Source organism: Mytilus edulis, chromosome 7, assembly GCF_963676685.1.
Source record: "Mytilus edulis chromosome 7, xbMytEdul2.2, whole genome shotgun sequence".
Taxonomy (NCBI): domain Eukaryota; kingdom Metazoa; phylum Mollusca; class Bivalvia; order Mytilida; family Mytilidae; genus Mytilus; species Mytilus edulis.
In genome coordinates, this window is record NC_092350.1 from 60,875,145 (window position 1) to 60,902,049 (window position 26,905).

Here is a 26,905-nt window from a genome sequence, read left to right on the forward strand (position 1 = left end):
TTGATTACCGGTGTTATTATTTAAAATGTATGTATTTAGCAATATAATTGGAGCAGTTTAATATTTATGTATTTACAATTTTCATTAATTGGACAACTTTCTTTTTTTTTCTTTCGCAAAGAGTTGCCAATATTTGCACATGTTTCAAAATGACTTGTCTAAGTTATTTTTCCCAAACTTTGTGACAAAGAAAAAGCACTCTAGAACATTTTGGCAATTGTAAGACAAATAAAGTCATACAAATTCATTAGTCTTCAACAAAACTTTGATCCAGTTGATCTTTTTACTAATAACATTTTAATTTTCTGTCAATTTGTTAAGATACAGTAGATTGTAATACATTGTAATAGGCATTGTATCATATTAAGATCTAGGACTAAAAATATTTTTAATTTATAAGGTTTATTTTAATATGATTTATGGTATTTTAAAATGCATATGACACCATATGACCATTGGTCTATCTCTTGAAATACAAAATGTGTCCACTGATCTATGCAAATACCTGTTTCATATTCTGATCATTTGTACCAATATTTTACCTATCAGATTTTTTTGTTATACTTTATGTACATGTATCTACAGGTACCTGGAAATAAAAATAAATCAAACCTAGTTTTGTTTTCATTTTTGAATAACTGTTCTTATCAGTTCTGACCAAGTGCTTTCACCAGCTGAAGATTTTGATATATTTAAGTTACATCCCTATAAATGAATTATTTTTCAGTAGTTCAAAATGGTATCAACAAAAATACTCAAAGGTTAATTGCAAAAGGAAAGTGGGAAGTCTAAATCAAACATTCGATTTTATTGATAATGTTTCATAGACATTATTCAAAGAGAGTGTTGAGCTAAACCATATAGTTGACTTTTGCAAATTTTTTTCTAAATATAAAATGTCAATTGGAGGATCATAATTGTAATTGTTTGCAGATTTGGGAAACATAGTCTATTTTCACAAAAATTACATGGATTGTAAATAATTGTTTAAGCCACTGTTACAGTTGTCAACCTAGATAATCTTAGCTTCACATATGTACTGTGCATATACATGTATAAGAGTTGCACAGGCTGTCATGGCATTATTTAGGGAATTTTCACCATTTTCCAGACATGGGAACTGAGTCATTTACCAGGAAAACTTTTCAAAGACCGTACACATTTGTGTGATTAATTACTTCTATATTTTTAATCAATATACTTGAAACTCCACATAAAGAATGAACACAAATTTTAACAGTTCACCTGGTGTTATGAAATTGTTGGTGGAATTTTCTCCATTTTTCCAGACTTAGGAACTAGGTCATTTTCCATTTTAATTTTATTTTTTCATAAATTAAATTTTCATTATAGTCATATCTTCACTGTTTCAGAAGCATTCTGTGCTTTTGAGTCATTAATCCATGTTTTGCTCCTGTTATAAAAACAGATGTTTTGAAGAAGTGTTATGTACACTCCAACAAAAACATCTCCCCACATGATACAATTGTTACAAAGCGTTATAGCAATATTTAACTGAACTATTCAGATTTGTTTCAGTTAACATAAGTCCTTATAATTATAATTGTACCAAATTGTAGCAAAGAAGGTTAATTAGCCTTTAAAATTGTCATTTTTAAGTAAGTATATGGACTACAACCATAAATACCCCAAAAAAATAGGCACATTCAATACATTGATTCACAATAAAACAAACAAAATCACAGGAGCATGATTTTAATGTAAAGGTTGGATTTTATGCAATGGAAACCATATTGTCAGTTGCTTCATAGTTTTTAATTTCATTTCTCACCTCTGCTTCTGAGAGCACAAACAATTTTGTGCCGTGTTATGAAAATTTTCAGACCCTATCCATATACATCTCAAGCAATTTATTAATGATATTAAATCAGATTTTTTATTTAATATCATTAATAAATTGCTTGAGATGTATATGGATAGGATATTTAGTGTATCAAATGATTCTAAGGTATACACGTCATTCTAGCAAGTATCAAATGGCCGTGACCTCAGTTCATGGTTCATTGGTTAATTGTTTATGGTTTTGGTCTGTTTTTTAAATCCTTAAAGTAATAGGTCAGCTATTATTTGTGAATGAAATCATTATAAGGTGTACATGTCTGTCTGGCTTAATTGTACTTTATCCAAATTTCATGGTTCATTGGTCTATGATACATTTTCGTAATTTTGTCGGCCTTCTAGAGAATAAAAGCAACAGGTCAACTATATTTGGTGTATTGAAAGATTTGAAGGTGTACATGTCTGTCATGTCGGTTCAATTGATCATGACATCACCATGATAGAACATTGATAATAGTAAGTGTATGTGATATTTGTGGTAAAAACTTCATGTTAAACATTTCAACATAAGTTCAATGATAAGTAAAGCAGGCGTGTGCGCTCTTGTTTTCTTACGAATTGAATGCATTTGACGGATTATAATTATTAGTTTTTTTCATGCAGTCAATGAAAGGTCACCAGTTGTAGGGATTTAACACCTTCTGTAAATTATACACAGTTACCAAATGTACCGTTTGTGTCAGTCACCACCTAGAAAACAACCAAGTCTTAGTATATTTTCTGTGTCACACATATTAAGAATACATAGATGTTGTACGGATTTAAGGACATTATTTGCTTTCTGTGGACTGTTACTTTGGGAACTAACACGCACGGTAAACATCTAGGACATCATGTTGGTCAGTACAAAACATGTTTCATATTCACGTCGCATTCAACATGTTCTCATACTGAAATTTATATTTTATTTCCAACTGGATATTAATAGCCATTCATCTTTATCGTCTTGATTTTATGAATAATTTCATTTTTAGAAAGACAAACATATTCTTAACAAACGGTATTAAGTTACGGAAAGAATACTTGAAAATCCAAATACTAACGCCTACTAGCTGTATTATGTATCCATTACATTTCGTTTAGAAATTAATGTCTTCAGATTTCAAAAAATGTTTTACGATTTTAAATGCATTCGGTATTTAGACATATCAGTTATGCGCGTATATGAGCCATTTTCGTTTACTTGATTCACTTTCATGACCTCTAACTTCAGTTGTGTCTTGTTTTGAGACGGAATCCCAATTTCCTAATTGTAATACTTCTCTTCTGATGCACCCGCCAAGAATGTCTATATATAATGCAAATTATATGCTATCAAAATTCTTGATACTGTATTCATATACATGTATGTGTTTTTTGTTGCTATTTTCTTGGCATTTTAAGGTCGTGACATTGACAGATGGTGAATTGACGTACATCCTCACTTAAAAGTTGGTTCTGTCGATGGAAAATACATTTATTTTGCAAAAGGACAAAAAGTTCCTAAAAATATGGATTTATATAAGCTTGTTTTTGCCCTTATTTCTCGATCTAAAATTAATTTGATGTGTCTTTATACTAAACAAGAGGCTCTCAAGAGCCTGAATCGCTCACCTGAATTTTTTTGGTTTAATCTCTCATCAATGATTATTTTGGCTTTTCAATTTATTTAAATGTTCTTTGAATCGTCCTATTTTCTTCAAAAGCAAAAAAAAAAATCATTTTCTCCTATGTTCTATTTTAGCCATAGGAGCTATGTTTCTTGACATACAAGGAAATGAAATATAAAATTTATACTAGATACTCTGAAACTCTAAAACTCATTTAGCCTAAGTTTGGCTGAAATTGATACAGCAGTTTCAAAGGAGAAGATTTTTTAAAGTAAGTCAACATGATGAACAAATTGTGAAAAAAGTCTTTAAAGGGCAATAACTCCTTAAGAGGTCAATTGACAATTTTGGTCAAATTGACTTATTTGTAGATCTTACTTTGCTTAACATTTTTGCTTTAACAGTTTATCTGTATCTATAATAATATTCAAGATAATGACCAAAAACTGCAAAATTTCCTTAAAATTACCAATTAAGTGGCAGCAACCCAACAATAGTTTGTTTGATTCATCTGAAAATTTCAGCGCTGATAGATCTTGACCTAATGAACATTTTTACCCCCGTCAGATTTGCTCTAAATGCTTTCGTTTTTGAGATATAAGCCAAAAACTGCATTTGACCCCTATGTTCTATTTTAAGTAACGGCGGCCATGTTTTTTGACGGATCAAAAATCGAAACACACACTTTCTGCAGGATAAACTTAGGAACAATCATGCTAAGTTTCATCCAAATTCATTCAGCAGTTTCAGAGGAGAAGATTTTTTAAAGTTAGCAAATATGATGAACAAATTGTGAAAAATTGTCATTAAAGGACAATAACCCCTTAAGTGGTCAATTGACAATTTTGGTCATATTGATTTATTTGTAGATCTTACTTTGCTGATCATTTTTGCTGGTTACAGTTTATCTTTATCTATAATAATATTCAAGATAATGACCAAAAAATGCAAAATTTCCTTAAAATTACCAATTAAGTGGCAGCAACCCAACAATGGTTTGTTTGATTCATCTGAAAATTTTAGGGCTGATAGATCTTGACCTAATGAACATTTTTACCCCTGTCAGATTTGCTCTAAATGCTTTCGTTTTTGAGATATAAGCCAAAAACTGCATTTGACCCCTATGTTCTACTTTAAGTAACGGCGGCCATGTTTTTTGACGGATCAAAAATCGAAGCGCACACTTTGTGCAGGATAATCTAAGGAACAATCATGCTAAGTTTCATCCAAATTCATTCAGCAGTTTCAGAGGAGAAGATTTTTTTAAAGTTAGCAAATATGATGAACAAATTGTGAAAAATTGTCATTAAAGAACAATAACCCCTTAAGGGGTCAATTGACAATTTTGGTCATATTGACTTATTTGTAGATCTTACTTTGCTGATCATTTTTGATGTATACAGTTTATCTTTATCTATAATAATATTCAAGATAATGACCAAAAACTGCAAAATTTCCTTAAAATTACCAATTAAGTGGCAGCAACCCAACAATGGTTTGTTTGATTCATCTGAAAATTTCAGGGCTGATAGATCTTGACCTAATGAACATTTTTACTCCACGTCAGATTTGCTCTAAATGCTTTCGTTTTTGAGATATAAGCCAAAAACTGCATTTGACCCCTATGTTCTATTTTAAGTAACGGCGGCCATGTTTTTTGACGGATCAAAAATCGAAGCACACACTTTGTGCAGGATACTCTAAGGAACAATCATGCTAAGTTTCATTCAAATCCATTCAGTAGTTTCAGAGGAGAAGATGTTTGAAAAATTGTTAACGACGACAGACGACGACGACGACGACGACGACGGACGCCAAGTGATGAGAAAAGCTCACATGGCCTTTTAGGCCAGGTGAGCTAAAAAGAGAATAATGCGTGTATAGATCTAATATATTTTTTTCTCAAAATGACATGCAGATAAAGGCGCATTTCATGTATATTTATACTGAACAGTAATATCTATTTTCGGTCATAGTACTAAGTAGACATGGTTGGTTGAATTAAATGATTATTCACGCCATTTGAGTCCCATTTGTTCAGTAGTATCAGAGATGAAGATATTTAAATCCAATGAAATGGAAACACCATCTGCATCTTATGAAATATACTCTCAAGTACAACTACACATATAATTAAGAGTGTAAGACATGTTAGAGTTATATCTCAATTGGTTCAATAGCGTCTGAAATGAAGATCTTTAAATCCAGTGAAATTGAAAAAAAGTCACTTTATGAAATATTTCTCAAGTACAGAAACATATATAAGCGTATTGGAAGGCATGATTTCATGTTAGCGGAATTAGTACTCTCGCTGTATCCTTTTTTATATGGTTTCGATTGATTGATGTAGACGAAACCCGGGTCTGACGTATCATATAATAAGCCTGGTACCTTTGATAACTATGTATACCACTGAGTCGATGCCTCTGTTGGTGGACTTTCGTCGTCGAGGGTATAACCAGACTAGTAGTCAGCACTCCGGTGTTGACATCAATATCAATTATATGGTAATTTTTATAACTTTATTGTTTACAAAAGTGCATTATTCAAGGATTTTCTTATCCCATACATATGTTACCTTTTCTGAAAATGTAGTCCTACCTGGTCTAAAAGTTTCAAAGCCCAGTAGAAACCCAAATACTAGTATATTCGTTTTCTAAATGTCGTATATTTTTATTGACTGTACAATCGCATGAAGGTTTACTGTAGAATCACTTGGAGATTTCCTATACAATCGATTTGACAACTTAAATGCAAAAGTTAGGTAAACAAAAATTAGAAGTAGAAATATCTTAAGGTTTATGTAACCTTCTGTAGCCATTTTTGTACGAATTTTTCAAACCTCAATTGTATCAAAACTAAAGATATAATAAATAATAGAGATAGGCCATTTAGTACATGTTCCAAGGGGAAACTTGATGCAAAGCATTATTTTTTACTGTTTCATTGCATTTGATAGAAAAAGAGGACTTTGTGACAAATAAATCAAGATTTTTATAGAAAATCCACAGCCTTTAATACAGAGATTTTTGTTATAAAATTTGAAACATAAATTACTCACTTGATTTTCTATGATGTGCTAGTGTTTATTTTTTACAAAAAGTTCTAAGTAACCTGTAAATTCCAAAACACATCGTGCTGAGTCACTAAAGTCGAGCGCACCCTAATAGGTGTACTTGATTTTTGCCATATGTATACTTGTCTTAACCAATAACTACATTTATAAACTTGTTTTAAGGAAATCAATGCTAGCACTGCATGCAATAATCCTATATCTATCAGTCATCAAATTGCCAAATATGGGAGTACAAGGATAAAGGCTGTGGATTTTCTATAAAAATCTTGATTTATTTGCCACAAAGTCCTCTTTTTCTATTAAATGCAATGGAACAGTAAAAAATAATGCTTTGCATCAAGTTTCCCCTTGAAATATGTACAAAATGGCCTATCTCTATTATTCATTATATCTGTAGTTTTGATACAATTGAAGTTTGAAAAGTTCGTACAAAAATGGCTACAAAAGGGTACATAAACCTTAATTGACCTGATTTGTTTGAATCGTAATTAAATGATTTTAAATGTTCTTTATAAAAACTGGTTAATCACTGATATTTTCGGTTGCAGGTTAAGCTAATGACACAAATGTCATTATGATATATGTCTCAATGCTGTTCCAAATCGGAGATAAAGAGGAATTCATTATAGGCTAAAGAGCGAAGTGATATTTGCATGGAACATAATAGTTGCTATGGTTTACTTTTTGGGGGATATAAATAATTACGACACTCAAGTAGGAAATGCTAACTGCTATCTATTCTGCAACATTCATGAACAGTTTTTACTTTCAATGAAATTTATGTCATATAAATATTCATTTAATCTACTGCAATCTAATGCAACATATGTCTGTTTTCCATGTTCTGTAACGATTAAATAACAGTGATTTGGTATTATTATCATTTTTTTATTTGAGCTTCAACAATACATTCTAATGTTTGAAGAATTTACTTTTCAATCAATGGATGCAGTCTCCATTAGCGGATCCGTTGTGCGGGGATGGTATTTTGGTGGTTGAAACCCCACTTTTTTCAGTTTTATTTGATTTTGTGAACGTTTCCGTGGTTTGTTAAGAGTGGCTGGATCCACGTCTGGTTTGATATCGTCAATGATAGTTTTACATGGTGAACTGATAACTCAATTGAGTTATTATAGTTTAGGCTTGTGTTGTGCTGTAACACCAGCCCCGTTTTGGTGAGGACTGAGCGCACACAAACATATTTAATCCTGCCACTATATTTATGTGTCTGTTCCAAGTCAGGATCGAACCTGTAGGTCAGTGGTTGCCATTGGTTCAAGTCTGTTATATATGTTTTTTCGGAAATTGATTTGTCATAAATTAGGTCGTCAGTTTTCTAATTTAGTTGTTTTATATTGCTCATGTCGGGACCTTTTGTAGCAGACAATAACCGCTTATATCCACTTCATTTGAACTCTGTGGGTAGTTGTCTCATTGGTGATTATACCACATCTCTTTATTTTTATATTACAGATTGAAATATGGTTCGATAAAATGTTGTTCGAACTGAACTAAACTGTGTCGTTCGTCGGTCAGGTGTTATAGAGAAATATTGAAAAGTTAATTACTATATTATTATTATGAAGAAATTCACGAATTTTGTTTGTGTAAATAGATAATGTCTACTGTCCATAAACTTTTCAATTAATGATCTAAACAGACATAATTTCAAAGTGTTATTTTTTTCAATTACAATTGAATAAAAAAGCCTTGTTGTCCTCGAAGTTGGCGACTAGCAACTGATTGTTCTGTCCACTATAACGCAGAGCCATAGGCTGACTTAGACCATCACTTTCTGTCAATACTTCTCTATGTTGTTGTCCATCAGGGGAGATAACTACCAAATTATTCGATTCACTCCCCACCACGTAAACATTACCATCATTATCTACATCAATACCTTGAGGACTCTTGAGAACGCTTTCGTTATGAAATGTCCATTGTATTTTACCTTGAAGGGTATAACAAATAACAGTGTGTTTCGCGTTGTTTGTATGGTATACGTTGTCCCTATAGGTTGCAGTGTAACAGACACCTGGTATTTTTTCTCGAACTATTTCACTTTTAGACTCGTCATTTAGATTAATCATTCGTATACCTTTGTCTCTCCCTGAATAAATCAATCGATTATCTTTCAGGTATATGCCATAAATGTGAGAATCCAATGCAATTGATTTCATCATTTGTTTTGTCTCCAGGTTTATTATGGTAATAGTATCTGGAAAATTAGATGATACAGCCAATGTATTGTCTTCTCTAATGTATACTATATCAAACGGGTAACACGGCATCTTGATCTCAAAGTCTTTTGATCCTTTATCACTGAAAACTTTTAATTTTTTGGCCAAGTAGTAAGTAAATACCAATCTATCATCTGGAAGTATGCAACATCCGTTAATATTATTTCCTTGAGTGTCGATGGACTTGTGTATCGGTAGCTTTATATTTTCTATACATTTTGTTAGAACGATTGGAATCCTCAATTGGGCTTGTCTGGCCTTCTTCTTGATCAAAACTATGTCGCATGGATTAGATTCAATACGCACTTCCCCAAAACTTTTGATATCGGATATGATATTCTGAATAGAGGTGTTGATCTGATATGAAAGAGTATGCTGTTTCTTGCCTTCTACAAGAGCCTGCAATTTTTTTTCTTTGCTATATACGTCCTCTTCTATTTGCTTAATGGAGAGAAACATTTGAAGATCTGTTGCGTGTTTCTTGATGTTCAATAGGCTAGTTTGGCATTCTCCTATTTCTTTTTCTTTCTTCTCTAGCGAGGCCATTAACTGACAAATTTTAGAGTTTTCTTTTTTTTCGAGCTCGTTGAGTTGTTTCATTAAATCTTCTTGTAATTTGTCGAGGTGGTTATTGATCTTCATTCTAGTTTTCTTTAGTTCTTTTTCGATTTCCTTTCTCTTTTCTTTCAAAGTCACCTGATTGCTCTGTTGATGCTGACGAATTTTCTTTAGATTTTCTGCTACTTCAATTAATGTTTCCTCTATCTCGCTCAGGGCATAGGATGTTTTGGCGGTAGAAATGATATCATCTAATTCGACAATGTCCCGGCAGTCTTTGTGGCTTTCCACGATACATGTGCTGCAGCAGGGACATTCATGCTTCTGGCAATAGAACTGATACTTTTTATCGTGACTGGTACAATACTGAGTAATTTTCAGTACATCAGCAGGTAGTTTCTGGTATGCGGCAAAAGGTATCACTCTGTGGCTTCGCGATGCCTTAGACAAACTATGATGGTCCTGACATTCTGTACATAGTCCCTCGTCACATTCTGTACACCAGACTATAGATGGTATAGTGATGTGACGGAGGTCACAGACACCACAATTTTGTAAGGCTGCAGCCATTTAACACACTACAAAGTAAGGATTAATAATAATGATTAGTAATAGCAATAGCTGTGGAATCGATGGTTTTATCATTCAAAGTATATATTCTAAAATAGGAAATAATTCTCATTGATCTCATTTCCATATGACTTTGTTTTCAAGGTGGTATGGGAGTCTGAAATAAAAATAATAGAATTTGTTCATACTTTGCCTAAACGTAGTATCTATTGATATATGTTGAAAAAGATAATAAAAATGATAGGTCACCGCCCTTTTTTACAAGCTACAGGATGTGACAAAATGACAAATTGTATATGAATTATACAGGAAAAACACCATTTTGTGATTAGAAACTAAACAAAACGATAGAATTGTAAAATAAATTATCAAAAGACAGTTTTCAGACAATGTTTTGAGAATATTAGAAGAAAAGATAGGGACACCGTACGTTTTTTCCGGCTAAAATACAAAATAGGAAAATTCATGAAGATTGCCTCAGAAAATGCACTGTTTTAGAGTTACCTCCCCTTAAAATGCCAATTTAAAAACATTTTAAAACAACGAAAAATAATCTACAATTGTAAAAATATTAATATTTATAAGTTTTATTCTGATAAATTCGTTCTGTTAAATAAAAATTCACATTTAATATCTGCATTCCTGTATCAAATTTTGCTAACTTGATAGAAAATCTGGACCTAAGGTTTTTTCTGTTTTTTACAATCCAAGATGGCGGAAGACACCCATACCACCTTAGTTGTAAAATATTCAAAATACATTTTATTCGTTACAGCTAGTGTTACGTCCGATCAGGCTACAAAAATGTAAGCTGATAACAACGATCATTTTAATCTTTTTAAAAGATAGTGGAGAGTTGTAACATAAATTTAAAAAAAAATCAGTTCGAATAACTTCAAATATAAGGTTCATTTTCTTAGGGTTCAAACATGTCAAAAATTTGATATTTTAACATGACGTGCTTTTTTCGCTTTGTGGATAAACCCATGCTCTAAAGCCAATAAAATTTGTTTGCACTAGGGTATATTGACTACTGCAGAATAATGAATTTATCAAATTGGCATGCATTTAATATATTTCGTTAGCTTAAAACACTTCCACACTCTTAAATGTACATGATGCACATGCTGTTAATTATTCATTTATTATCACTGTAATGTATTGCAATACGAAATTGACATATTTGACCTAGATACAACAACCGTGTATGCTGGCTGTTCAAAACTCCTCTCTATGAAAAATCACATTGTATGTCGTTTGCTTGTTTACAAACAAAAAAGAGAGACTCATGAAAGAGCTCGGGCAAAAATAATCACGAATATAATGCCTACCCATGTTAAACCTACAATAAAGTATAGCTTGCATCAACTATTTCTTGATTGAAATATCGTTAATATATTTATTGTTAAGTACCGGTCCTTGTAAAAATCATGCAGAAGGTGATTCATGACATGTCACAGAAGTAATTTTTTTTGCCCTATATCATAAAAACTTTGGTAGATGGGTAAAATTCTGTCTTTATTTTCCCTGTATTATGCCCGTTGCCATGGCAACCATCAAATCAACATTTTGCCTGAATATGTGAAAAAGGCCCTTTTTGAAAATATAAAATAAGGGAATTTAAAGTCCCATAGAAATAAAGTAAATCAATACAAACAATATGTATATTTACAGTATTGACAAACAAAACCCCAAACTATATAAAAATGTTAAAATTGTGAATTTACTAAATAGTTTGTTTCCATAGCAACCATTTAAAAATGTGTTAAAATTCGAAAATGAAAAATTTCAAAAACTCCTAAATATTAAATCTGTTTATCTCCCAGGACCAACAATACCATGACATGTCATTGACAAATTTTGAAAAACCACATTCTATATATTCAGAAAATAAAAAGAAAGTCGTGCGGTTTTTTTTCTTTAAAAAAAAAATTTAGTAAAAAATTGTCAATTGCCAAAATTCAGATTAACAATCAGATGAATAATCAAAAATTTTGAACTTAAAAAGCTAAAATATTCCATTTATATGTGCAATTCTGACACACATTTGTTAATTTTAAACGATAGTATATGATAAATGAAGATATACTTGTACAAAATGAAAAATCATCACTCTGGGTATGGTGCACCCCCCTTTTTTTCGATTTTTTTTTCTTTTTTTTTTCAAAATTATAAAATTTGTTGAAAAAAATGTGGTATCTCATTGTGTTTACTTGTGAACTAAGTATTTTAGAAAGTTATGCACAACACAACTTCTAAAGTTGAGGGCAGCATATATACCCCCTCCCTTCAATCTTATATGTAAGATTTCTCAAAAGTTTAAAAAATGGTAATACGCATAAACCGTTGTCGTGTCTAAGACTGATGCTGTCAGTGAAAAAGAATAATGTTGAATCCAAAACTTAATTACTAGTAAGTCTATGTATAAAGATAAGAAGATATGTTGTAATTGTCAATGAGACAATTAACTCTCCACCAGAGAGCACTGTATATCCTTCAACAATGAGCATAACATGATTATCTATAAAACAAATCTTAATGAACATTTTAAAAACAAATAGCTCAGGATACTTTCTCTTTCAAAATAGCTATAAAGAAGTTACAGTAACAATTTAATGCAACTCATTGTTTGTTTTTGAAACAGATTGATGGTTTAAAAACTTTAACCCTAGACTAAGATCTGCTAAGCAAGGAGGCTCACCCTGAAATGTCTGGTTGGTTTTATTTATCATTGAATTACTTTTGAAACTCTGTAAGTGTTATGTAATGTTATGAAACTTAATCACATTGCTTATTACCATAAAACACAGACTAAGTTTGCATTTTGGTGGTGTCACTTAAACCGTCCAAGAGTTATGCCCCTTTACAGATAGAAATATTGCTGAATTTCCGTTTCTGTTCTCTAACTTTAGTTTGTCTTTACCAGATGTTATTAAAATTATACACAATGCTTAAAACCACCAAATGCAGATCAACTTTGAATTTTGGTGGTGTAACTTTCACTGTTCTATGCAATGCCTCTTTATAGAGGAAAAAAGTTGCTGAATTTTTTGTTTTGTATTTCTTTCTTTAGTTTGCCTCAACCAAATGTTACGAAACTTTTACACAATTCTTATCACCATAACGTTAGTACACAATTGGTAAGTGTCACTTTTACCGTTCTTCAGTTATGTCTGTTTATAACTTTTATGATATGCAAGCGGGAGCATCATCTGTGTCCAATGGACACATTCCGCATTTATTTCAAATCTCTAGATAAGTTAGATTATTATATATTAGAATAGTAGAAAGAAAGGTTCTGTAGTTCTTCTTCAATTTCAATTTTAGCACAGTTAAATCAACATAGTGACAAAAATAAGTGTTAAAACTTTGCATACAAGTTTCGATACATGACGATTTACATGAGAGGTAAATAGTAACAGCCATTATGTGTACATAATCTGACTCTGCGTAGTATACTAGTCCACAATAGAAACGATACAAGACAATGTATTTTCCATAGATAATGAAATTGGAAACACTGTACCAAGATTAAAACTGTCCCATTTGTCTAATCTTTACAGAGTGTTATTATCTTATCAAAACCACTGATTTAAGACAAAAACAATATTTTATTTTTTTTATTTTTGTTATATCAAAAATATTATTTTTATAAATAAACCAGATGCTCCACAGGGCGCAGCTTTATACGACCGCAGAGTTCGAACGCTGAATAGTTATGGCAAGTATGGACACAACATTTAAGCTTGATACAGCTCTGAATTTGGATTGTAATTATATAGTTGACACAACATAGGTTTCTGACACAGAATGAATGTGGTCTAAGAACTTTAACTTAAAAACTTAAAAAATTTAAATTGGACATTTACCTATTATGGTCCAATATCCAAAATCTAAATACATGGTTAAATTCAGCATATCATAGAACCCCAAGAATTCAATTTTTGATGAAATGAAATAATGTTCAATTTTAGACCCTTTAGACCTCAATGTGGACCAATTTGATAACCGGGCCCAAATATTAAAAATCTAAATACATGGTTGGATTCAGCATATTGAAGAACCCCATATATTCAATTTTGTTGAAATCAAACAAAGTTTAATTTTTGACCCTTTGGACCTTAATGTAGACAAATTTGAAAACTGGACAATACTGTGCAATTGAATATTTCTTGCTATTGCGCAAAACTGTTCAATTGAAAATTTCTTGCTATTGTGCAATATTGTGCAATTAGATATTTCTTGCTATTGCGCAATACTGTGCAATTGAAGATTTCTTGCTATTGCACAATACTGTGCAATTGAAGATATCTTGCTATTGCGCAATACTGTGCAATTGAAGATTTCTTGCTATTGCGGAATACATTGCAATTAAAAACTTTCTTGCTATTGCACAATAGTTAATATAATAGTTTTGGACCCCGATTTGGACCAACTTGAAAACTGGGCCCATGATCAAAATTCTAAGTACATGATTAGATTCAGCATATCAAAGAACCCCAAGAATTCAATTTGTGTTAAAATCAAGCTAAGTTTAATTTTGGACCTTTTGGACCTTTATGTAGACCAATTTGAAAACAGGACCAAAAATTCAGAATCTGAATACACGGTAAGATTTGGCATATCAAAAAACCCCAATAATTCATTTGTTGATGAAAAAAAAACAGCCATTGTATGGACATAAATACATGGTTTGTTTTGGACCCCTTTTGGCCCCTAATTCGTTGGTACCAAAACTCCAAAAATCAATCAAAACTTTCCTTTTGTGGTTATAAACCTTGTGTTAAAATTTCATAGATTTCTATTTACTTATACTAAAGTTATTGTGCAAAAATCAAGAAAAACGCTTATTTGGGACCTGTTTTTGGCCCCTAATTCCAAAACTGATGGGACTTAAACTCCCAAAATCAATACCAACCTTTCTTTTGTGGTCATAGACCTTATGTTAAAATTTCATAGATTTCTGTAGTTATTGTGAGAAAACCAAGAAAAATGCTTATTTGGGCCCTTTTTGGCCCCTAATTCCTACACTGTTGGGACCAAAACACCCAAAATCAATCCCAACCTTCCTTTTATGGTCATAAACCTTGTGTTTTAATTTTATAGATTTCCATTTACATTTACTAAAGTTAGAGTGCGAAAACCAAATGTCTTCGGACGACGACGACAACGACGACGCCAACATGATACCAGTTATTTTTGCGGTCGTATAAAAATCGAAATTAGAACTTAATTTTTTTAATTTAAACATGGTCTGCTTTAAATTTTGATTGCCATCCGTCCTTGTGTCCATCTGTCTGTCCGTGTGTTTGTCCGTCCGGTCCTTGCAGCGCTCGCACATGTACAAATTCTGTCAGATTTTTACGAAACTAATACTTTAGGTTAATATTAAGCAATATCTCAAACAAGTTATATATTGGTGGTCAATCGACTTTTATAAAAAAAAAAAAAAACAGTTATAACCCTTGAAAATAATAAATTTTTGGAAAATAGCTCCGTTAGCGCTACCACAGGTACAATTCTTGCCAGATTTTTAATAAAACTTATACAGTAGATTAATATCAACAATATCTCGGATAAGTTCTATAATCATGGACAATTGACTTTTTTTTAAAGAGTTATGACCCTTAAAAATATTAAAATTTATGGAAAGTGGCCTCGTTAGCGCTCTCGATGGTACAAATGTTTTATTTTTTATTTTCAGTTTATTTCTGATAGAATGGACGTAGTTTTTTTAGGTCACCGTTTCAAAGGAACTGTGAATTTTGCCACATTTGCGTCCGTTGTCGTCTGTCCGGTGTAAAATATTTGAAACATTTCCACTGAAACTACTGAACCAATTCGAGTTAAACTTAAACTGAATGATCCGTAGGATATCTAGAATAAAGTTTGTGTTTTATTTTTTTATTTTGTAAAAAAACATGGCCGCCATGGGTAAAAGTAGAACATAGGGGTAAAATGCAGTGTGTAGCTCATATCTCAAACACTGAAGCCTTTTAAGAGCAAATTTTCAGATGAATCTAACAACCCATTGTTGGGTTGCTGCCACTAAATTGTTAACTGTACGGAAATTTTGCAGTTTTGGTTATTATCTTTAATATTAGTACATTTTTTGTAATGACAAAGATAAACTGTAAACAGCACAACTTTCAGCAAAGTAAGATCTACAAATAAGTTTATATGACCAGAATTGTCAATTGAATCCTTATGGAGTTATAGCCCTTTAAAGAAATTTTTCACAATTTGTTCATCTAGTTTGCTTACTTTAAAAAAAAATCTTCTTCTGAATATGCTTAATCAATTTCAGCCCAACTTGGGAGTATCTTGTATAAATTTAGTTTTTTATTTCCTTGTACTTCAAGAAACTTAGCACTATGGCTAAAATGAAACATAGGGGTAAAATGCATTTTTAGCTTTTGAAAAAAAAACGACAGATACAAAGAACATTTAAATGGAATTGTTAAGCCACTCATTGATCTAGATTGAAAGGGACAAATAATCATTGATGCAAGATTTAACCAAAAATTACAGGTGATCGATTTAGGTTCTTTAGAGCCTGTTGTTTAGAGTTAGAATTTAAAGACAGTCTGAGACTAAGTTTTTTTTTACATAGATTGAAATGAAACTTGGACAGAGTCTAATTTTAAAGACCATGAAATAGCATCTAAAGATTTTAAATTTCAATTTGCACAAAACAAGTGTAATTAGGGACGCAGCTATCCTTCATTCAGTCATCAGCAATTCGACTATTTTCTGTTGTTTGTTTGGGTTGTTGTCTCTTTGACACATTCCCATTTTCTAAAAAAAATCTAATATATAAAAATGGTGTAGGGGGTTCTATTATTGCCCTCACCCTTTGGTGAAATTTCATGTTTTGATGCTCAAAATGTTCACAATTGAATTTCATCTTTTAATTTTTTTAATAATTTTTTGAATTTTGAAAAAAAGGGGGGGGGGCATCATGCCCAGAGAGAAAAAATGTCCTTCTCTACACCAATATCTCTATCAATCATATTTTCTCATTTATAATTACCAAATTTGTGTCAGAAATGCACGCATAAATGGAGTGTTTTAGCTTTTTAAGTTCAAAATGTTTCAGTATTCATCTGTTTGGTAATCTGAATTTTGGTGAAAATTGACAATTTTTTACTAAAATTATTTTTTTAAAGAAAAAAAATACACGACTTTCTTTTTATTTTCTGAAAATATAGAATGTGGTCTTTCTAAATTTGTCAATGACATGTCATGGTATTGTTGGTCTTGGGAGATAAACAGATTTAAAATTTTAAAGTTTTTGAAATTTTTAATTTTCGAATTTTAACACATTTTTAAATGGTTGCTATGGAAACAAACTATTTAGTTAATTCAAAATTTTAACGTTTTTGTATAGTTTGGGGTCGTGTTTGTCAATACTGTAAATATACATATTGTTTGTATTGATTAACTTTATTTCTATGGTTCTTTAAAATTCATTATATTTCAATTTTCAAAGACTACTTATGGACGTATTTAGGCAAAATTTTGTAAGGATGGTTTCCATGGCAACCAAGGTTAAAAAGAAAAAAATTAACACAGGAAACTTATTTTCATACCATACCTTCCTCATAAACAAAATATAAAGACATTTGAAGAGGGGTCATGAATCGCCCATCAACAGGAACCTGCATGATTCTTACAAAGACCGGTACTTAATTATTCAGACAAATAGATATACATATCAACGTAGTTCACTACCAAATTTAATAGCATGTCACATTACAATTTATAAGGACTACGGTACTCAAAAATAAACTTGGTACAGTAGACTAATACATGAATTATTAAAACATGTTATGCTTCAAATAAGTTCGATTTATGTTTATTTTTTACGAGGATAACATGAAACCTGTATTAGATAAAATAACTTGTTCTATTTGTACAAACTAAAGATAAAGAGTTACGGTTCTTGACATTATTTTGTAGCTAGTTATGTTAAAAAAGTTTATAATTAATTTTTGTTTCACAAAAAAAGGAAATGTTGAATAGTTCTTCTTACGTGATTCGAACTTCTTTCTTACGTTATGGTGGTGTTTTTTTTTTGTTTTTTTTTGTGTTTTGTCCAATGATCCCTTTGCATAAAGTCATAAAACGTGCACCAGCTTTTAATCATCTTCCTTGGTCAAATGGTAACATAGAGATTATATATATAAATATGCATGTCTATAGGTCAGATGATTGATATAATTCCATACAAATCCTTGTTATATCAAATATAATATAAATAAAGACAAGAGTGCACACGCTGAAATGTCTCGCCTTCTTTATTGATCATTGATATTATGTTAATAGTCCTAAATATAAAGCTTTACTACAACTATCCAATAAACTTAACATGATCTAAGAAAATGAGATCAATGTTAAATAAACCAAATAAGAAATACATGTACACCTTACAATCATTAAATACACTGAATATTTTTTACCGATTGCTTACAGTTTCTAAGAAACAGACTTAACCAAGACCACTAAACATTGACAGACGAATCATGAAAATGAGGTCAAGGTCAGATGACACATGTCAGTCGGACATGTTCAGCTTTCAATTCTTCCATACAACGAATATAGTTGACCTATTGCTTATAATTTCAGAAAAACAGAGCAACACACAAAAACTTAACACTGAGCAATGTCAAATAAAACCGGCTAGACTTACATGTTCATCATAAAATATTTCCATACACCAAATATTGTTGACAAACTGCATATATATAGTATTAAAAAAAGACCAAAACTCAAAAACTTAACTTTGACCACATAACCATGTGAATGAGGTTAAGGTCAGATGACACCTACCAATTTAACATGTACACTTTACAGTCCTTCCATACACCGACTATACTAGACCTATTGCTTATAGTATCTGAGAAATGGACTTAACCACCAAAACTTAACCTTGTACACTGATCCATGAAATCAGGTCGAGGTCAGGTGAAAACTGTCTGTCGGGCATGCAGACCTTGCAAGGTACGCACATACCAAATATAGTAAGAAAGAAATTAACATTAGAAAAAATCTTAAATACAAGTAGTCACTGAACCATGAAAATTAGATCACGGTCAATGGACATCTGACAGACGGAACTTCGTAACATGAGACATCTATATATAAAGTATGAAGCATCCATGTCTTCCACCTTTTAAAATATAAAGCTTTTAAAAAGAAATCAAACGCTGCGGCCGCCACCGTAGCCGACGACGGATCACTATTCCTATGTCGAGCTTTCTGCAACAAAAGTCACAGGCTCGACAACAACCCATTTCCCTATCAACGATACTCATCATATGTGTAATGTCCAAGCTCAGAACAAAAGTTGAAATAATGAAATTATACTAATTTCATGTATCTAGGTCATACTTATCATGGAGATTGACGTAACTAAAAAAGAAATAATATCATAAATATCAAACAAAATATTAAAATTACCTTCCAATTTGAATTAGATACACTACCGTCTGGTTTACCAGGTAGGTTATCAATCACATGACTGTTTTCGAAACTGATTAAATATTATCTACACACTAACGATAGGTGTGTATTAAGAAATATACCTACCTATTGTAGACATTTTTTTACTTTCTTTCGAGTTTTGTAAAAATGAAATTGTTTATTTATTTTTCTTAGAGACGGCAAATGATAAGTTTTACCGGCAATAACAAACGTTACTCTTTTAAACGCTATTTAAAGTTATTAAATCTGACAGGTTTTATCACCTTGATATGTGGCTTATATATCATACAATCCCATTTGGGTGTTATTTCCACTAAGATATTTCATTCTTACCATGTGAACAGTTTTGTTTTGTTATTATCTTGATAAATAAAGTTTAGGAAGAATAATTGAAAAAAATAATAATAGAAACATGCAATAGCTTGAAAAGATTTACAAGCAAGTATAATTGATAGTTGTGATTCTATTTTTTAGATTTTGTATTCGTATGTAAAAGTTAAGATAATTATTTACCCAATTGATGTATATGACTTTAAATTAAAGCAACAATATGTACACGATTTATTTGTGTTACAGTTTTATTTAGAAGAAATGCCGACATAGCTAGAAAATAAAGTTAATTATATTATAACTAACACAATTCTATATTAATAGATTTGTAATTATTATAAAATACATCAAATAACATAATTACAAACATAATCTTGTTTTATAAATATACCTGTGACGTCACTTTTTAACGACCAGTTCATGGTTCTGTTGAGCTGTTTATGTGTGCTGTCCTAGGTTGTTTTACGTGTTTGTTTTGTTGTCAGCATATCGAAATGTACTATTTAATTGTCCATTTGTGTATTTCTTTGTACTTAATGTTCTTGCATTTATTTGTACTGTATATCTGTCATGTAATTTTGTCATTTGAGTGGCATATTTAAAATTGCCATAAAAGCGCGAGGTTTGGCTAGCCACAAAACCAGATTCAATACACCATTTTGTCTTAAAATGTCCTGTACCAAATCAGGAAAATGGCAGTTGTTATCTCATTGTGTGTTTCTGTGTTTGTTGCCTTGTCGTTTGCTTTTTGTTGCACTTCAGTGTTTCTGTTGTTTCGTTGTTTTCCTCTTATAGTTGATGTGTTCCTCGGTTTAAGATTGTGACCCGGATCTGTTTTCTCAATTAATGACTTTCGAACAGCGGTATACTACTGTTGCCTTTATCTGTTAACCAATTGGCAACAATTAAAAAACATCACGAAGCGACCAGAAGAGAAATTTTAGCAAGCAGAATCCAATTTGCATAAAGAAAACAAAAAAAATAGAATAATCAACAAAATTGCAGTTGATCATTTGTCTCATCAACTTCGACTCAAAAAATTAAATAGCCAGTCGATTACTTGTACATATTGTACGAGATATCGACCTTAAATGAATATTTTACCTATGTTTGGCTATAATCTTAAAAATAACAACAAATGTAATTTACACCACAATAACAAATAGTATTAGCCATCTTATTTAAACTGCAAAAATTATCAACCCAGACAGGATCTACAAGGAAATAAATGAAATTATTATCCAACTTCTTACGTTTCGAAGTTGGTGTCCTTATATTTTGATTTTAACCAAAAACGAACTAACGTAAAAACTAAAAAGCAAAACTATATTTATTTTTGCTTATAATCTATAAAACTATAACATATAGAGAGAGAAACTTTAGGCAGCAAAACTTATCATTAAAGCTAAGTTAAGAAGTAAGTCGTTTATATTCTTCAATAAAGATTTTACACATTTTTGTATTTGACAACAATTATATGGCAGATAGCGAGAAACTGTAAGATGCAAAATGTATGCAGTAAAATAAAATCTACAATAAAGCCTTCTGAGTAAAGTCGACAATTGACTCTTTCAAGGAGTTATTACCTTTAAATCACAAGGTTCACACATTTTGATTCATATGCAAGTTTCATGAAAACTTTAATGTTCTAGTCAGTGGAATACACATGTAGATAGAGTTAATTGGAAACAGAAAAGGTGAATACAAAAATATCTAGTTATAACATAACATTAGAAACATTGTAAACAACTTCTTATAGTTGTCGCTGGGTTACCACACGTTGAACAGGATCTGATTATCTTTCTTAAGCACATGCAATTACACGTGATGTTGTTTTCCCAAGTCTTCAGGTATCTATGTAGTGTAGACACACAGTACCATACCCTTGTTATATATTTTGAATAACAAAAGTACATACTCCATTATATATTTTCTACAAAAATACACTTGTCCCTTTCTATGAACAGATAATATCAATATTTTAAAAATTTTGCTTATATCTTAAAAAGTATAAGAGATAGGGAGATACCATCAACAGCAAATACGATCACCAAGAAGTTTAAATAAAATTAACGGTATCAATTTTCTTGCACCAGATGCGCATTTCGACAATACATGTCTCTTCAGTGATGCTCGTGGCCAAAATATTTGAAATCCAAAGCTTATATAAAAGATGAAGAGCTATAATCCAAAAGGTTCAAAAAGTATAGCCAAATCCGTGAAAGGAATCAGAGCTTTGCATGAGGGAGATACATTCCTTAATTTATAATAATTTCTATCATTTTGTAACAGCAAATTTTAATAACACAAAAAAAATTCGTATTTTAATGCCAGTACCGAAGTACTGGCTACTGGGCTGGTGATACCCTCGGGGACTAATAGTCCACCAGCAGAGGCATCGACCCAGTGATAGTAAATAAAATTAACGGTATCAATTTTCTTGCACCAGATGCGCATTTCGACAATACATGTCTCTTCAGTGATGCTCGTGGCCAAAATATTTGAAATCCAAAGCTTATATAAAAGATGAAGAGCTATAATCCAAAAGGTTCAAAAAGTATAGCCAAATCCGTGAAAGGAATCAGAGCTTTGCATGAGGGAGATACATTCCTTAATTTATAATAATTTCTATCATTTTGTAACAGCAAATTTTAATAACACAAAAAAAATCCGTATTTTCATGCCAGTACCGAAGTACTGGCTACTGGGCTGGTGATACCCTCGGGGACTAATAGTCCACCAGCAGAGGCATCGACCCAGTGATAGTAAATAAAATTAACGGTATCAATTTTCTTGCACCAGATGCGCATTTCGGCAATACATGTCTCTTCAGTGATGCTCGTGGCCAAAATATTTGAAATCCAAAGCTTATATAAAAGATGAAGAGCTATAATCCAATTAACATAACTGAATTTATGAATCGGTCCATTATATACGTTATTTCCTCGATGTTCTCATGGTAGCGAGCTTTTATCAAGTACGGGAGGTCAAGGGTTCGACACCCGACCTAGTTAAAGCAGACTTGACAATAGTTATTTTCCACTTCTCTGCCAAACTAAGCACGCGACCTCGTTGTTCTTAATTTAGAATAATTTGTTCGGATGTTGTGGCATGTCTTCCTGTGGGTTTTTTACATTGTGTACTAGCACGCTTGAAATCGTGCTCAGCGTGTTGGTCTTGTAGAAATCAGGGGTATTATTTATATGACATTAACATGTTTGTCCGGAGTAAGAATTTAACCTGCCGCTGGACGTTAACCAGTCATTCGTAGTCATCATCATTAGGATTTACCAGCCATAATCAGACATCTTGAAATAACAAACTCATTAGGTTAGGAAACAGGGGGAAATGTTAAATTTAACTAGCATTTCCAACATTTCGTCTTGAATACAAATAGTTTTCATGTGTCACGACAATTTATTTTAGATTTTGTTCAACATTAGAATAATTATTTAATGTTACATTTTCTAAACTGAAAACAAAAGTGCAGACACTGATATGTATCGCCTGTTTTATACAAACAGTTTTTTAAACCACCTCTTTCACAGTTTCTAAAATGGATATTGTTCTTACTGATCTCATTCAAACGGCTATCTAATTGCCAAAAATCAAAATAAATTGTATTTGTTGTAACTTGTTTTCCATCTGATCGAGTGTCAAATATTAAAATTGTTAAATCGGATGGCTATTTTAGCCTAATAGGAAATATAGTGGCAAATAAGGAACATAGGTAAGAAATTCTATTCGATTTGCTTAAAATATAAAGTTCACCATCTTATGGTTTAAAATACGACGATTGTTTTACATTGTTATTTATCGTATGAGCTAAAGATAATTAATTTGGATTTGATTGATGAGCCATTGATCTCCATTGATCTCCATTGATCTCCATTAATCTCCATTGATCTCCATTGATCTCCATTGATCTCCATTGATCTCCATTGATCTCCATTGATCTCCATTAATCTCCATTGATCTCCATTGATCGATTGTAAATATTAGTTATATTTTGTTACAATTATAAACTTAATTGCATGTCAAGTTCTAATTTAGCAGGACTATGATATTCAAAAACCAAAATCTTGGTAAAGGAGACAAATAAAAAATTGTATAACATTTTATGCATTAAATCAAGTTCCCAGATGTTCGTTAAACAAGAAGGAGAATAAGTTCAAATCTGTATTAGTTTTTCCTGTTTGTATTTCTTTCTTATTTGTACATAATAAAGATAGAGAGTTACGGTTCATCATAAATAAATGTACTATAATCTTGGTAAAGTAGACGTTGAAAGACGTAATAAAACATTTCAAACTAGAATCAAATAAAATTTTCTTTTTTGTTTATCTTTTAATAAGACGGAGAATAAATCAAAACCTGTGATAGTTTTTATGACTTGTAATATTTGTACACAATAAAGATAGAGAGTTATGGTTTACCTTCTTTCAGAACCTTCTAAAAGACAAAAAGAAAATGCACCTTGCGAAATTCTTTAATTTTACTTTCCGATATCTTGATGATGTTCTATCATTGAATAACCCATACTTCAGCCAATACTTACATCTCATATATCCCAGTTAACTTGAAATTAAGGATACTACTGATACTAGAAGGACTGCTTCATACCTTGATCTTTTCCTCAATATTGACGTAGATGGACGACTTCACACGAAAATCTATTACAAACGGGACGATTTCAACTTCCCAATTATAAATTTCCCATTTCTCAGCAGTAACATATCATCTGCCCCTTCGTATGGTGTTTACATATCACAATTGATACGTTATTCACGTGCTTGTTCACACTATACGGACTTCATATACAGGAGTGTGCTCCTTACGCAGAAACTTCTCCAACAAAGTTATGAGGAGGACAGATTAAAATTGACACTCCGTAAATGTTAGGGACACCATCACGAATTGGTGGATCCATACGATGTGTCTTTAACCAAACTAGCTAAGGACATTTTTACCACATGGTAGATTGTGGTTTGTCATTATGTCGTCTAATCTTTTAATTACCAAACGTGACTTATTCCCGATTGTGACTGTTTTGCTGAGTGTGAATTCGCATTACTATAAGACGTGTTACGGTACTTGTCTATCCCAAATTCATGTATTTAGTTTAAATGTTTAATGTTATATTTGTAATTCTCATCGGATTTTGTCAAATGTGTTGACGTCTTTTCTATTATATTTATGTGTTATGGAAAGAAAAATTAATCACCGCCGTCATTTATTAGATTTAATTTTGGTCAACGTAATCTGTACGATAATTTACGTTTGAAGTTGGATTCAAACTCTACATATATATATTATAGTTAATTGCTATTAAAAAGTATTGCAATATGCATTGTGTTTAAAAAGTAAAATCACAAAAATACTGTACTTAGAGGAAGATCAATTGGGAAAGTCCATAATCACATGGCAAAATCAAATAACAAAACGCATCAAAAACGAATGGACAAGAACTGTCATATTCCTGACTTGGTAAAGGCATTTTCAAATGTAGAAAATGGTGGATTAAACCTGGTTCTATAGCGCTAACCCTCTCACTTTAATGACAGTCTCATCAATTTCCGATATTTTTACATTGATGCGTTAAATAAACAGACACAATAAATATAATAGTCAAAATATGGGTACGTCAGTCATCATCGTTTAACAATTTTAAAAGGAACAATTTAACAGAACACAAAAACATCTACTATCTACGAACACATATATTGATTTCAGTGTCTGACGTCAGAAAATTTTATACGTCACATAAATTTGTCGTTCAATGTGCGTACAAACAATTTTAAAATGTTCATGGGAATGTTAGCATACAGGGTTAAAAAATGAAAAGTGTGAAAGAATAAATTTAAGAAATAGACCGAGATTTTAACTAGTCCAAAAGTTATATATAGAATTTATAAGAATCCAAAAATAGTTAATTTCACTACGCGATTGAATGATTTTGACGTTTGTGGTTCAACGTATATTGTAATTCATAACAGAAATATATCATAATGACATATAATAGAACAATATCATACTGACGGGATCTTTTAAAGTACAGAGTCACGTTATAAGAAACAAAGAAATACAAAAAGTCGCAAATACAAAACAAACCACAAAAAAATAATGAAAGCCAATACAAACACATTGACGAGATGTATAAGTACCGAGCCACGTGAAACGGATATCACATGAAAGCATTCAACAGTAAAAGTAATATTAATAATAAAAAAAAGACAAATGAAAGAACTATAAAACACGTTGTTAAGATGATAAACAACATCAGTACGAAGAATCTATACATCAAGACCATCGTGTATTATTTGAGAAGTTGATACGGAATATTTATCAACAAGGTCTTGGTACCTTCCGATGAACTTTTTTAGAAAAAGAACGAGACGTTCTTTGACATACCCCTGTTTCATCAACTTTCTACTCAGACACTGATGACATGCAATATCAGTATTTAGTTCTATTATAATCTTTAATCAATCCTAATTCTATCTTACTTTTGAGAGAAAGTTTTTCATGTGTGACGTCATTTTTCTGCTGTTTCAGAAATTTCATATATTCAAATGTGACGTAACTTTTTACTGCCTTTTCACCATAGTATGTGACGTCATTTTCATAATTTACTGCGTTGAGGCCTGGACTGAGTCGGGTGTGTCTATTCTGTATTGGTCTTTTTGCATTATGTATTTGTGTTTGTTTTATGTAATGAGTTAATACTTCAGTTTCATTATGTATATCTGTTATATTCATTTGATAAAATTTTCTGTTTGCAATAGCATTAACTGTTCTAAATAATAAGGATGTTCCTATCCCAAGCATAAAAACATAGCCGTATTTGACACAACCTTTTTCAACTTTTGATCTTCAGTGCTGTACAACTTTGTACTTTTTTTCGCTTTCGATCTTTTATATCTGGGCGTCACTAGTGAGTCTTGTGTGAACGAGGCGCGTTTTTGGCGTATTGAATTTTAAACCTGATGCTTTTTGTTATTCATTAATCATGTGTTTCCTTGTCTAATACGTTCTCCTATTTATTTGTATTGTAGTCCTGTAATATTATGTTGTCATTTCAATGTTATATTTAACAATGCCATTACAGTGCGAGGTTTGGCATGCCACAAAACCAGGTTCAACCCACCATTTTTTCTTTAAAAATGTCCTGTACCAAGTCAGGAATATGGCCATTG

At 31.6% G+C, this 26,905-nt stretch overlaps 2 protein-coding genes across 2 annotated transcripts in view; one reads left to right on the forward strand and one right to left on the reverse strand.

Annotated features, from left to right (window-relative positions):
* The window catches only part of LOC139481922 (kinesin-like protein KIF21A), a 275,709-nt gene that overhangs the window by 27,675 nt on the left and 221,129 nt on the right, over window positions 1-26,905 (forward strand). The gene's annotated exons all lie outside the window — the stretch shown is intronic.
* LOC139481928 (uncharacterized) lies at window positions 7,480-19,405 on the reverse strand. The gene is made up of 2 exons (XM_071265494.1): window positions 19,356-19,405; window positions 7,480-9,901 (listed from the first exon to the last, which is right to left on the reverse strand). The coding sequence occupies exon 2, from the start codon at window positions 9,891-9,893 to the stop codon at window positions 8,211-8,213; it is 1,683 nt and encodes a 560-aa protein (XP_071121595.1). The 5' UTR covers window positions 9,894-9,901; window positions 19,356-19,405; the 3' UTR covers window positions 7,480-8,210.